General features: G+C 43.3%; 3 protein-coding genes across 3 annotated transcripts in view; 2 read left to right on the top strand and 1 right to left on the bottom strand.

Annotated features, from left to right (window-relative positions):
• Positions 1-15491, top strand: part of LOC126567939 (peptide transporter family 1-like) — a 490614-nt gene that overhangs the window by 336285 nt on the left and 138838 nt on the right. The window lies entirely within an intron of this gene.
• The window catches only part of LOC126568306 (mitogen-activated protein kinase p38b-like), a 643298-nt gene that overhangs the window by 265646 nt on the left and 362161 nt on the right, over positions 1-15491 (top strand). The gene's annotated exons all lie outside the window — the stretch shown is intronic.
• Positions 1-15491, bottom strand: part of LOC126567755 (receptor-type guanylate cyclase Gyc76C-like) — a 39894-nt gene that overhangs the window by 10699 nt on the left and 13704 nt on the right. Inside the window, exons 2-3 of the mRNA XM_050224036.1 lie at positions 4166-4860; positions 2091-2159 (exon numbers count right to left, since the gene is read on the bottom strand). Coding sequence (XP_050079993.1) covers positions 2091-2159; positions 4166-4807 — 711 coding nt within the window. The 5' untranslated portion in view covers positions 4808-4860. The remainder of the gene's footprint in view (positions 1-2090; positions 2160-4165; positions 4861-15491) is intronic.

Below are 15491 nucleotides of genomic sequence, written 5' to 3' on the forward strand. Positions count from 1 at the left end.
AGCCAAGGTCTTCTTCTTCTTGGCTTGACGACCTTTAAAGGTCATGCCGGCCATCGAAATGGGTTACTAGACTGCCGATACCACGTAGTTGGTTAGAAAGTCCTCACACTACGGGGGGACGATCCGGATGGGATTTGAACCCCGGTCCTGCCGTTTGAAGACCGGCGCCGCTGTCGCCTACACCACCGAGCCGCCCCTACAGTCAAGATCACACATAGCCAGAAAGCCAGCTAATTTGATATAATGTGTGTAGAGGTCGAAAAATAATGTTTATCTCGAATTCCGCATTGTTTTCGCTATTCTAGTGATTGTTATGTGGGTTGAAAAATTCTTTTTATTTATCATGGTTATGCGTAGCACAACGGAGAGGGCTTGGCTTTAGTTTTCATACTGAATTGTTAGCTTCTCGAGAAAACGATCCAAAACGGAACATTCGAAGTGATCCGAACCCGAACCTAGTTTTAACAACTCATCATATACCCCACGATTTAATTAAAGAAAAAGTGTCGAAACTGCTGTGTTATTATCAAGTTGTGATATAGATTGAGCAATCGTAGCTCTAATATGGTGTAATCAAGTCAAAAATCAAGCCGAATGCTTGTTTTATGGTCTGAAAAACCCTGTAAATCTCTAAATAGATCAAAAAGACATTCTTTATGTTGGTGCCATGCCCAAAATGCTTCAAAATATCATGTATCGAGCATTACATTTTAGGGTTTAGTACGATCAATTTCGATCCACAATTTATTGCTCTAACGACACAGATATATTGTGCAGCTCAGTTTACAACATTTTTTTTCAAAAAAATCCTTCCTTTATTTTTTGTTTCGCTCGTAAAACCAAACCACAGCAAGGTAAGCAATAAAATTGCCGTGGATATTTTACTCCTTTGCGTAAAATGGCGCGTGTGCCATCCCCGTCACAAAAGCCTCCACCCCCCCCCCCCCCCCCCCCCACCAACACAGCACACTTTCGGACATGGGGAGTCAAATTTTCCATTCATGCTCGAGGGTCGCATTCGTACGGGTGTACAAAACTGCACGATCGGTACTTCCGATCGCGCGGCTCCAATGAAAAACTGTCACGTTGTCACCGCCGGGTGGGTATCAGTTTACACAGCCCGCTCAGCGGGCCCGCAACACACAATCCGGAAGTGAAAATCGGCTCCGAAGCGGATGCTAATTTGCAAAAAGTTTGGCGTTTTGTTTTGCTACTGCTAATTTTACCAATGTGATATCACGCCGCACGGGTACAACCACACTACACATTATTTTTAGCAAAAACGTATTAAGGAACAAAATTGCTGACAGGTGGTCCGAGAAACACAAATGGTCGAAGGAAACCCGAACGGATCCGCTGGCTGGTTTGCGAGCGAGTTGTCAGCGAAATTGAATGCCATCAGTTGGTGCGCCCTTGCGTCCGGAAATATTTATACCTTTTGCGGGCGAACGGTAATCGGAAACGGTGCAGCAAATGGAAGCTTGCACCGGCACAGAAGAAGCCAAAGATTGAACAGATCCTCGACGCTTGACAGAGTGGCATAATTACATTTTCTTCATTTGCTAAGGTAAGTGTGGATTTTCGATGTGTTTTTCTCACTTTTCGCCTTCAAATGCTAGCAAATCAATCAATAGGCTAAGTACACGATTCCTTCCCAGTTTGATTGGTTTTTGAGTTTTTTTTTTTTTGCAGGTAGCTAATTTAAAGGGAGGCAGAGCTTTTGAGCTTGATTATCAATTAGAAGCTTGTTGGTTCCCGAGTAGGTAATTTTCATCTAACTTTAATCTACGTCAAGGTATGATAAGAAACAAAATGTTGGAGAAATTTTTTTACTCAGGACCAAATTTGTATCGAAGCTGTTTTGCTGTGAAATGATTTAAGGTGCGTCTCGTTTGGGAAAATAAACAAACAAAACATACAACCTCGTTTTGGGGGTTTTCACCGCCTTTCGCCATTTTCCACACTGTAATGGATATTGCGTATTTGTTGTGGAAAACTGTCATTAACTGTTATCAACCTACGTTAGGGGAGAAATTTGTATGCAACGACAACGACGACCGGTCAACAATTTCTAGTTTTTCACAACATACCTGAGTATCGGGTGGCTCGGTTCGGGCGAAGGTAGGAATTTTGGAGCTACGCTGCAGCTCGGAACATCTCTGCAAATAAAATACAAACAGAGGCGTGATGTTAGATTTTGCACGGTACATTAACTAAAGCTTTTAACGAGTGAAACAGCAAACAGTATTGTATCAATTGTATCAAATTGTTGCTATACACAGTACGGATTTGTTATGTTTAAAAGTATACAAGGTTTATAAAAAACAATGTTGTTTGACAGACTGTAACTAATAATTTGAGATATGAAATAAATCCAGTATTTCTCTACGATAACGAGTCTTGGATTATGCTAGCGGAGGTCGCCAATACACTCGCCATGTGTGCGACCATGAGCTAGCTGAGTTGTTTGGCGGCGAAGGTATCCTAACGACAGTCAAACTCGAAAAGATTCGATGGCTGGAGGACGTGACGAGGCTGTTGGACTCATGCCCCATCAAGAACCTGTCATAGATCGGATGCAGCCATGGATGAAGGATAGCAACCCTAGATCGAGTTCCCTGTACACAGATTGACGATCTGGCCATGTCATCAACCCACAGCAGACAAAGAGGAAGCAAAGAGCGAGAGTTTGATCTTTCATTTCATTCTACGAAGCGTTACGGTAGTCTTGTTAATGCCGGTGCTCGTTACTAACATAAATAGACTAAAAACATTTGGGAAATCGTCAATAAAAACTAGGAATGCTAGGAAAACTTGGAAAATAAAGAAGAAAGCGCAAAAATCCTTGGGAAAACATAAAAAATATTCGGGCACAACGTCAATAAACCATGGGAATGCGTGAATAATGCTCGGGAAAATTTTTAAGAGTTGAAAAACTGGTTTCATCCGGTTCAAGAGTCGGAGCTTTGTTGCAAATACTGTACAACTGTTCGGACTAGATCTATGCTCCATTTGTTGATTTCCTTATTCATTAAAAGAAATATTTTTTTCTACAGTAAGTTCAACAGCAAAATAGAACAGCTCTCCTGAAACTGTAGTTTTTCCACAGAACATTCTGCCTTATTGAACGCCTTATTGAATGCAAAACAAGTTGCACATTCTTTGCACTGTGTAAAGATCATTAGCGAACCCATATCCATGCCATGGCGGGACAGGCAGTGTCAGTGACAGTGAAAACAACGCTGATATTTGCTATTGTTGAGTTAATTAGCTCTCATCAATTACCATAACCGAACGAACGGTTTCACTTTATTCCCGACCGTTCAAGCAACTCTACACTATCTTCGAACTCGATCGAACCGACACACCAGAATGCTGATAATTATGCAGCAAGACGCTCTACTATCCACCGAACCAAACAACCACCCCGGGTGGCACTGCATTTGCGAACTAATATTCCGTCTTCCAAGCCGGCTTCTCTAGGCTCCCGTTGGAAATCGTTTTGGCCGGTTGACGCTGAACAGAATGAGCTTCCCAAGCTGTGCCATGATCAAACAGCAACTGGCATAACTTGGGATGCTATTTTTAGTGTTATATTGTTCATTTCATGCGACACTTTCAGTCAACATGTCGACGTTCGTACCGAGAGGCTCAAAGAGGTCAACTCGACAAGAAGATACCATTCGGTGCCTGGATGCTTATGGACTTACTGCAGCTCTACTCGTACAAGCTATTCGTGTCAGCATCGCACAAGAGGCGTCAGTACACGTCACGAACAAGTGAAAGGTCAAATCGAATGTTTTTTTTTTGTTTTCGCATGCCTCTTATCGGACGACGTAATCGACGTGTTGATGATGAAAGTGGCATCAAGCAGTAAGGAGAGATGGGTTTGCTGATGATAAGGAAACCGCGACAGAATAGTGGACTGATTGGAATGATCGCTTCGAGCGTCAAGAAGGGCAAAAGTTAACAACACAACTGTCGGTGATGATTAGGATTGTTGGGCAGAATTGGAGGATCAGTTTGAGAGCATGGATCAATCACACACCGGCTGGACGGTTCCTGTACTTCGCTATACAATCTAAAAAAAAACTGCAATAAAATAGCTAATCTGCTATAAAATTTATACTAGAATCATCAGTCATCGCATGCCCATAATACTCACATACGAGATCATTGGTATATCGCGACTCTGCGAAACGATCGCCTCGGTCTGGCAGGTACCCTCCGGTCCGAAGAATGCCGCCACACCGTCACAAATCATCTCGGTAATGACACGTGTCGCCACGACCGTATCCCCGCGCGTATCGTTCCAACGCAGGGCGAGCGTCACGTTCGGCAGCAGCTCCGGATCGTTGTTGATCTCGTCCAGGGCCATCGTGAGGGCGCCCGAGATGGTGAGGCCCTGCTTCTCGATCAGATCACCCTTGACCGCTGTTAGATAGCCGAGCGTCAGCACCGTCCGATTGTTGCGGAACTTCTGGTGCGGCGAGTTTTCCGGCATCTTCGTAATGTACGAGCCGGACGAGTGTGTTTGCTGTTGCTGGTGCTGCTGCTGGCTGGTGGACGATGCTGATTGATGCTGAAGCAGCAGCGACTGAGGTTGATACGGGTCATGATAGTGTGGTAGGGCCGAAGATGCAGACGCTTCGGCCGCGCTCGGGCTCCCGGAACCGCCGGTACCGCCGCTCGGCGTGTGACCGATACCGGCGCCACCAGTCGGGCCGGGAATCAGGGTCGCCACCGCCGGGACATGACCGAACGCCACCGAGAGCAGTGCAAGCAGTAGGACGGGCCAACGCGTCATGGCCCCCTCGAATGGGGCCGATCAGCGCGACTCCAACCGATTTCGAACACCGGCTGCGGATGAGAGAAACCAGATAAATGGATTAGTATGGGTTGTTCAGACCTTTACCATTAAACATTAAAGTAAGTTTTTAAAATTGTCTCCCATCATATGGGAGAGATGAGTAATTTGAGGTTAACTAGCGAGTAATATCGCCCTATTTCCTAGTATTTCTCAATTTAAAGTCGCATCCCTAACAGCTCAAGCAGCTCTAATCCTTCCGGTTAGTCAAAAGTCACAGTGTAGTACGAGTAGGAAGCATGTCGAGAAGGTAACAACCGAACCTTGCACAGCGGTCGATACGGGAAACACACTAACAAGCACGAAGAGAAGATGGCTTTTGATTCGCTCACTCATGCATCTAATTATGTTAGGTTGCTCTCGGTAATCTTTCCAACGTGTTGCTAACGTTCCGATTGTGCGATGGGAACCACGGAACCACAATGTATCCGGGAAGCCACAGGACATTCGGGTGAAAATCTTAATTAATCAGCTTCCATTTCAGTACATTTGCTCAGTCGGAGAAGCGTGTACCGTCGAGTTGATGGATAAGTTGTTGTAGGAAAGCACAAAATGGCAATAATTAAGAAAACTTAAACTTTATATGACTTGGGTTCAAATCCTTATCCAACTAGTGGCATCAACAAGTCTAGAAAGGCATGCGACTCTTCGACCCTAAGTCTCTTTGAAAATGACTTATTAACGTTAATCGTTTAGTAGGGGTGTTCGTCAAAGGTACTACTTGTGTCGCTTACAAGAGCTCTCGTGAACTCTCGATTCACTTATCAATCAACAGGTTTCCCCCAAACTGGATGCATCACCCTCTAACGCCAGGCCGGCCGGTGTTAAATGGATACGCGTGTGGGCTGATGGTGGTAGCAAATTATACTTCATTATTTGCATACGTTAGGGTGATTTGGTGGACAGCAGACTGCACAGAGCTGTATCATTTGACGGAGCTGTCAGAATGTACTCGGTTGTGTACTTGCCCTGTCCACACTCGTGTTCAGCTCCGGTCACGTGCCGATGTTATTATTCGATCAAATGTCGTTCGTTGGCAAATACGTTGGCCATCACGTGGACAATGAACCGCTCATTCTTCCGTACCCTAGTGAAAATGTGTTTGTGTGTTTTAATCCCCGAAAATGAAGCGTAAATCAACAAAAAGGAAAGTGTCATCTGATTGTTAAAATTGGAACGAAAAATGCATCCTGACAGGCTTGACAAGGAATCGGTATTTCACCTTGACTGTGTGCTTCAATGTTTAATGAATGAGGTTACACTGTTATTACAAAAGTTTATCAATCTCTGTTGCGATCTTTTTACAGTGTCTTTTGTTGGCTTCAAATAACAATTTTTATAGGTTCTTCTGGTGGTTGAAGCGACATTTCCGCTGGTCTGGCACATGGCAAAAGTAGGGTTCAAATTCCATCAAGACCGTTCTCGTCGTAGTGTGGACGGTCTAAGTCTAGTAAGCCTTTCGATGCCCGGTGTGAATTTAGAAGGTCGTTAAGCCTAGAAGATGGAGGCTCTTTTTAAACTTTTTTCTATTATAGTTCTTTTTTTATTTTTAAACATATTTAAAGACAAATTTCAATCGATCACAACCCTATTCTATTCCGATCATTTACTTAGAAAAAGCAAGCTATTCGTGTTTCATCGACCGCGTACTTAATAATCCAACTTCCAAACTCCAATCAAAACTTTTGATGGTCTACACTGTCCCATCGCTCACCTTCCTTCCTTACTCAATCACGCAACTCGCCGACAAGTGTTTGGTTCCGTTCATCGATTAATAAACTTCGACCAAAAGCCGCGTAATTCGGATGAAATTCATAACTCAGAGTCGAGGGCAAAGTTGGAACAAAACAAATGATTTGTAACTTGATCGTCGCGATACCACTAGATGGCCAAGCGATGAGAGCGCTCAAAGATCAATACAGTTTTGAAGTGCAAATAGCATCAAATTTTTATAGTCAAACTTGTATCCCTCTTCACTGCCACCGTTGGGTTAGCCTTCCCCGGTCGCTCTGCAATCCGCACCAAATTCTCTTTTTGCTGCCCCGATACAGTGAAGCGCACCAAACATTCGGAGTAATAATTAATGAAGGGAGTTCAATTACAGTCGAGACTCGATTATGTAAATTCGGGCGGATAGGACAAACATTCGACGGCTAGACAGGCGCAATTCCTTTGAAGCTGCGGATCGCTACAATTCTCGTGGGACAAATCTTGTCTCTAAGCACTCGCGGTAAAGGCGTTTGGGTCGTGTGGCTAAGACGAACCGTTCGGATGTTTGCAGCCACGAGCTAAGAATAATAAAAACAGGCATTGAGGTCTTTGCAGCGACGTCTTTGGGCAATTTAGCTTTTCCAAACGCGCCACACCGTTGAATCGCTCGAAGCGAAAGCTTTTGCTGTTATGGAAGAAAATCTCAACCAACAACCAGGCGTACACGCAAGACGAATGTGTTACGATGTTTATTTTTTTGCTAATGTTAATAAAATAAACACCATAAAGTTAATCGCGAAACGTTTCTTGGTGCTCCGCACCGCAAGAAAAATGAGCAGCATTTCCTCCGGCTGTTGCTTTCTTTGCAAAGTTTAATTATTCAATTAGATCTCCGAAGACGAAAATATTATTTTAACTGTCCAAATATTGTTTTTGAAAAATACTTTCTCCCTTTCGCTGCAGGCGCACCCACACACACGCACGCTTTTAAAAATAAACAAAATCAGAGCAACGTTAAATCAACGCGCTGCACCCACAACACCGTCGGCCAGCATAAACACACATCCGACAACAAAACATTCCACATTCATCCCCTCCCATTGGATCGGAGTGGTGAGTGAGGATGGACAGTGGGAACGCTAACCTTGACCCATCATCATCGTGTCCCGTTCTTTCACTCGTCTTTCAACACGTTACGCTGGTGATTAACGTGGATGCCGGCCGACTAATGGACCCAACCTGACCCGGCTTTATCGAGTTTCGGCTATTTGTTCCGGTCACATTTTAGTGTCCCATTTTTCGCTGGTTGGCTCGGATACGCATACCGGTCGGATTGAGTGTTGCTTGACACTAACGAAAAAAAGGGAGAAGGAGAGAGGAAAAAGAGCTTTCCACAGTTGTTCCCGCATTTGACGGATTAATTTGAATCGGTACGGATTGCGTTGAATCTCGGGTGATGTTTTTTTTTTGTGAGATGATTTACTACAAATAAAACTCTGACAAACTCGCTAGATCTCGTGCTACTGCCGATAGCTTTTGACAAACGTCAAACCGAACACTGGGACCTATTATGACTTCATACATATGGATGAAATGAGGCGAAACTAAGTATAGTAATAACTTTTGTAAGAAGATAAGGTACAACCCAAGGAGAAAATGCTTTTTAAAGTTTGTTGTAAGTGATCACACTAGAACCGAATCCCAACCGATGCATGATTTGATGGCATCCGCGAATAAAAGAATAGAAAGACAATCAACGAAAAGTCCACAGGTAAGCGTCCTTGCTTGCGCTTATGAAGAATTTTTTTATAATATTTAAAAAATCTAAAAAGAACTATTTGTTCTAACTATTCCACAATACAAAAAAAAACATTTTTCATATACTTATTATACTTTCACTGACACTCAACTAATTGTTCAATGCTATCACTAATAAAGGATGATGGATCACCCGTTGCATAAATTTAGGCGCTAACACGGTATTGTTATAAATCGAATTAATGCTTTGGAGCTTGATGGGGTCAGGAGTTTGAAGTGGTTGACTTTGAGCTATACATTTCAGTAGATGATTGTACTGCTAAATAATTTTTTTTTTAAATATTTGTATGTACTGTTTCTCGAGAACGACTAAGCGTCATTTTGTCAATATTCAGCAAACAAATTTTCAAACTTACTTTTAATTATTATTAGTTAGAAGCGAGAGTCTCTAAGAAAAAATCTGTGAACTGAAAGAGGGAATAAAACAAATCGAGATCAATCAATCCTAAAGCTATGGAAATTTTTGTTTTAATGCTAATTTTACATCGCCAAAAAAACTTCTTCCAATGATGAGTTTTACGATCACACATCTTTGGGCAAAAATAAAAATTAAAAATATTTTAATCCACCAAATCTAAGCACCACACTGTACAATGCTCCAATTGAGATTTCGCAAATGAACCACTTAAAAACAAATGCCGTTCAGTCCGGTGGTCCCCATGATCACGAGACTCCCAGCTACAGACGCTTGCCGGCGACAATCATCAATGACCACCAAAATTCGAATCACGCTGGAAGCTGCTCTTCAACGGCCACACACACACACAAGAAATAAGCCAAGGGCCATGTTCTCCCTCCTGCATTGCTGAGCAAAAACAAAACAAAAAAAAGAAGCCCGCCCCAAGCACGTTGTTGCACCGGCCAGCAAAACCGGATTGGTAAAAATAACATTTCCACCCCGAAAAAAAAAACGACCAAAACGCAATGGGGCGTCATTCCTGTAAGATTTTGGGGAATGGAATTTTTTGTTGTTTTATGGCTTTTTTGTGTCTTTTGTTTTACTTCTGTTACGTTACTGAAAAGGTGAGAAAGTGTTTGTGTAAAGGGCAAGCGAAGAAGTTTTATTTCCCGTTTTGATTGCGGTTTTTAGTCGAAATGAAACGACTTTTTGGAAGATATTTTTAAAACCGCAAATTGAAAATGGTCAACAAAATTTAATTACTTGTTAAATAGCTCCTGTCGATTAACTGATTAGCGGCCAAAATTGTAGCACAAATAATTATTATTGGGAACTAACAAACAAACAATTAACTTTAACAATTAAATTTAATTTCGCAATAAAAATACACTCAAAATCTACGATTAATAACGCCACCTTTTTGACGATCTCCTTCATTCGTAATTATACCCCGCGAGCGATCATTAACTTTTTGACGTCATAACAAAGATCGCTGCTTGACGGGAATACGATCGCTTGTAATTGGATTTGGATTTGTGGTTAGACCTTCCAAACCACATCTGATTCCTGCAACGTTGTTGCTTAGCTTTTAGTTACAATGATTAAATTTTTAAACTCCATTTAATGCTCTTTTTCATCTGGAAACAAATATTTTCCAGCAATTCAGTAATTCTAATGCGCAATTGCACTTCTGCACTCTCACTCTGCCTTTGTTACCGGACAAAACAAATCGAACATCAAGCTAAATTGATCAAGATTTTCCTCACGAACCACCCATCAATCACCATCGACAGCAAACATTTTGCTCTTTTTTGGCATTGTAATGCGTCTGTGTACGAGAGCTATGTTAATGCACTCGATCCGGCACACAAGCAAGCTTTCCCCCAAACATCCTTGTTGACTATTTGTGCCAGTACGAGCGAGAGAGAGAAAGACCTTTTGTGCGGTTGGACAAATTCCGTCCACGACTCGGACGACCACAGACACGGGTCACTATTGTTTTGGTTGGCGCAAGTTCCGTTTCTGGGTTTCCAACGCGCGAGTCGTTGACAGGAATATGAAATGAAGGTGTGCGCTCCATCACTGTTCGTGTACACGCTAAACAGTGGCTAAAAATATCGCCCAATGTATCTCTTAGTTGTGACGCTTTGCAAAGCCGGGTAGTACAAGCTGTACAATCAAACAACACACAACATCCGCCCATACAAAGCCTGTCTTTCAATTTTGGGAATGAGATGTGGTTTTGTCTCTGGAAGGAATGTCGGATGGCCGACACCGTAAATGGATTCTTTATTGAATCGCATTTCTTCATTTCATAACGCGATAAGCGGGCAAAACTGTCGCTAGTAATAATTTTAATGCCTGAATGTATGCACACATTCCATTAAGTTCTTTTTTTTATCGGCAAGTTTTGACGCCTCGCGTAGTTATTAAAATTCAACTCTTTCCAACAAAGACGAACTTGGAGAATGTTCAAGATGTTCTCTGCGATGAGCTCACTTTGAAGTTTAAATAACAAACACGCCCCACATCGTACACAACTCACCGTTCGTTGAAAGTCCACGGCGATGTTACGCTCTTAGATTCAGATTGTGTCCCAGAAAACGCGTTCGAAAGGTTTTACGCGCTTTGCATTAAAACTCCCAAACTACGTGCGTACGCGGATCGTACGCGCGCACACACACACACAAACACAAACGCACCCCCTCCCTCCCTACTGCCAACGGCGCGATCTCCATGTCCCCATTTTTGTGCGTGTCTGGAAAGAGACTAAAACGCACAACAAAAGATTCCCATCATCGGCAAACGTTAATCATCCGGACACGACTACGAACCCCGCTGGAGGACGACGACGACGGAACCGCGGTTGTAGCTCAGGGATGATATATTGTAAATCGGTCGGTTTCATTTTATTTTCCCTCGCTCCAGCAACAGGTCGTCTCCCGGCTTCATCCGCAATCCAGCCAACAAAACTCGGTGCACACACACACACAGAAACCCGACAAACAGTATCAGTAAATAAATAAATATTATTTTCCGTTCTAAAAATAGCCACACCGAAACCGCCGGTCGTGACTACCGGATCAACCGGTTGCAAGACCGCGCGCCTCATGATGGATGGGAACGAGATCGACGCACTTCACGCACGCACCACACACTGCTTCCCACTGTAGCGTCCCCCAGCCACACGTGCGGCGTACGATCAAGTTGTATTTGCTTCCTTTCTTGTCGTTTATTCTGTTTTTGTTTTCTCCCTCAGTGCCAATGCAGTCGGTAGTACGGTAGTGTTGGCAAGACCACCAAACCAAACCAAACACATGTTGGGAAAAAGAATAAATATTTAATTAAAAAGTGGAGTTTAATACAAGGAGGGTCTTTAACGAATTCATTTGGAATCATAACATGAGATACATGCGTTATCTAGGCGACTAACGCCTGAAGTTATGCCATGCTTTTAAAACTTCGTTTGTTCAAGGCATCCTTGAGGTTTTTGGGATTTCTTTCTTGGCTTAACGTTGCCTTCGAGGCTGTGAGTGCAACTTCACTCACGCCTTTTATTAAATCGTAAATGATCTTTGCACACAATTTCAAAATAGGGACTTCTTGTGGCATTAACACATCGGCAAAGACCTCTTTTTGGCTAGGGTTCTACTTTTTACACCGTTTTTGATGGCTGCTCTTGAGCTTAACGAAACCGGTCAACAATTTTGATGTCGTTTACTTTCTGGGATTCCGCATGTTGACATTTCTTGTCTTGATTAAGCCCTCTCCATACGTTTCACGGTACACGGTTCCAACAGGGGCCATGCCGGGCGTCTAGTGGCTTACTAGACTGTTTGATACCACTTAATTGATGAGGTAGTCCTCACTACGTGGGAACAAACTACGAGGTCCGGATGGGATTTATTGCTTAGGACTGCCGTGTGGAGACCAACATCACCATCGCCTCCAGATCCCTTAGAGCCTCTAGCTCTAGAGAAATATCAAAACTATGACAACACATCCAACAGAAAACCTTTCGTAGAATAGAACTTGAGACAATCTAACTTGATTCTAAAGTTTATATTCGACAGATCACGTCACTTAACTCATTCAAAGCATTTCGAAGTCCACAATGTTCCGCTGTTAGAACATTCTATTGTAGATTTTAACTACATGCAATTCGCTAATTAAATTGTTGTTTAATGTAAACCCAGGAAAAGACCGTGATATATCGCATGGATATCAAGGCACAATCAAACAGCGTGTTACGGCTTCCAATAAATTCATTGATACCGGTATCGGACACACTAATAATGAGATTAGCCTTACAACCCCAAGGCATATCACCGAATAACTTTAACTGCTGCAATTAAGACGTCATCTCATTGTTATGCGTTCAATTGATGATTCAATCGAAAGGGCATACTCTCAATGATTTCAGTTAATCAAACACAGCGTCATAAAAATGCTAAGACACCAACAAACACGGAGACAACCGAACACAGTCTGCTCTTTACTCTCAATCTTCCAACCGCCACGCCACGATCGAAGATGGAACCCCTATTGGAATAGTTTAATTTATTCTGATGAGCTGCGAATGAACACTACATTGCATTGCGTTCTTTGACGCACCCATCGGATGCCCATCCCCCATCGGAACGAACGTTCTGTCAACCCCCGGCTCATAAAACATGGCACCGAACGGGACAGCAGAGATATCAACTGCCCGCTTGCCTTCTGGTAGAGAAGAGAGTTTGGATATTCTTGCGAATGTACTCTCGCCCAAGAACATGCTGTGCTGGAGAACACGTTCCGCCGGAGGAGGTTCATCATACCCGGCTTGGGTGCTGCTCCGGCTTAAGTATCTTTGCATCGGGTATGGAGCACAACTCCACACTCCATCTTCTACACTTCAATCAAAATGTCTGCCACTTTGCAGCCTCAGCACATCCCGCTGCACACCCCATGATTCCCAAACAACTCTCAAGTGTCGAAAGTGTATGTAAAATGTCGGTGCGTGTGAGTGTATGTGATCGTGTGGTGGAGCAGGAATAGAGTAGATAATTTATTAAATGTGTAGCTATTTTTAGCCCGTCCGATAGCGTATAAATAACTGGCCTTGGATTGGCGGACCAGTTGCAAGTGAAGCGAGCAATGCTATCGTAGGCACACACACACACGCGATCACATGCTGTCGCACGGTGCTTGTTGGGCGATCGTTACACGTTCTTTAGCTGGTTTTCTAAGTCTGCCCTCCGCCGGCACTGTCGCAACCCTGGCATTGCATTCGTCGTCGTCGTTGGATGAATGGTGCCCGGTGGACGATGCGCTTCGTTGCTGGTTGCAGCCCAGCGCGAGAGTAGTGGCTAGATCGTGACTTTGTTCGCTTACTGTACGTTAGGTTGGAATATTGGGAAAAGGAAATGATGTAATAAATTATTTAAAATTTTATATAAAACTTAAGCCAAATCGCAAACCAGCTATTTAACTATGGAAAACGCTAGGTAATTGTTAGTCCAGCTTGCTCAAGATTTTTTTTAATATGCTTTGCAGAAATACTCCTGAGGATCCTGAGCCTAAGATACGACATTAACCTCCAGGGTACATTTAACACATTTCTGCGACACACGCCAGCATTTAAAAAATATGCTCGCCTTACTCAAGACAACGAATCTTGTAAGTAAAGTTCTAGCCGACGATCAGGTTTACCGACGATCGTACACTAGAGTCTTGGATAGGAACATATTTTTGAATTATTTGCTTGACTGTTTTAGCGATAACTCCTCCAACAAAAATGCCGTATGATGTACTCTGAACCATCTCTCTGGGCTGCTGAAACCTGAGGACTTCCGATACCTGAAACGATTCGATGGCAATAGGACAGTGGCTCCGGTTTGCACACGGTAGGACCGAGGTTCAATCTCCATTCGGACCGTTTTCCCGTAGTGAGGACTCTGATTGTGCAACTAAGTCGTTTGGATAAATCCAGTGAGCCAATAGATGGCTAGTGTGACCTACGTGTCGTTAGTAAACCTCCAAAGCAAAATCCAATCAAAAGAAAACACATAATACCTGAAAGCTCAGCCCTTCTTTTTCGGTGAATGTAAATCAATTAAATAGTAATGAAAAAATGGCGTTATCGATCAGCTAGTTCTCTCAATTTCATTGCCAGCTGCCGATACGTTTGTGTACACACTAAGTCAAACACATACAGCCTCGATCGTATCAACTCGCTCGCTCGCTGATTTGAACGAGGTTGCGAAGACGAATTGCGTCGTGTTCAAAATTAAATTGCCAATCGGTCTTTTGCTAAACGCTACACACAGTCCTCTTCCGTTCCCGCTCCGACACCGATTGTCGACACTTAATTGGTGCTGATGGTGGCAGCCTGTTCCGGCGCTATGGGAAGAAAATGAAATTTGGTGCAAACACTGCTGCCGGCGGAAGACCAACAGAATCGCCAACATTCGTTTGGCCGATTGCCAGATGAGGTTCGCCGATCGAACTGCGGGGATGGTAAGCTATTTAATCAATCATTGAGGACGCAATGAGATCTTCTGTCAGACGGTGTGTGTGTGTGTGGTGCGCACCGTGTTAATCAATGAAGCGCGCCTTCCAATCCACACGAAGCTTGGCTGATTGAAGGAGCGCCGGAACGATAGTTTCCGGTACAACCTGTTGATTGAACAGTGGCCTTCCATTTTCCACCCCATTACGCAGCGCGTTGAAGCGCTGTTAATTAAGCGTACAAAAGGAACAGCTGCACTAAAATGATCTAACGAGCGAATCAAACGGGGTAGTGCAGCTTCAATTAAAATCTGCACCATATTCAAATCATACACCATACAACACCACAGCAATTTCAGAGCAAGATCCAACAAATCGAACGTGACAGAAACATCTGCTCCACACTGTACGTGCTTTTTTTTTGTTGCTGTTTTGATGTCCATAGTCACGGCTCGATCCATTGGCTTATCGGGTTGATAATTTCCTTCTCGGCGAAGAACCTGCTGCTGGTACTGCTCGTGGCAATTTGCACGAAAAGCTTTATTGCAAACCACGGCAACGACAATGAACGATATCAATCTAATTGGAAACTCATTCCAATCCGATTGCAGTTGGAAACAATGAGTAGTATTGTCTGCTGGCGTTATATGCGCCGCACTGCATTGCAATTCGGGCAGCTAATTTATACAATTTGCAAAAAGTGTAGCA

This window comes from Anopheles maculipalpis, chromosome 2RL, assembly GCF_943734695.1.
Source record: "Anopheles maculipalpis chromosome 2RL, idAnoMacuDA_375_x, whole genome shotgun sequence".
NCBI classification, from domain to species: domain Eukaryota; kingdom Metazoa; phylum Arthropoda; class Insecta; order Diptera; family Culicidae; genus Anopheles; species Anopheles maculipalpis.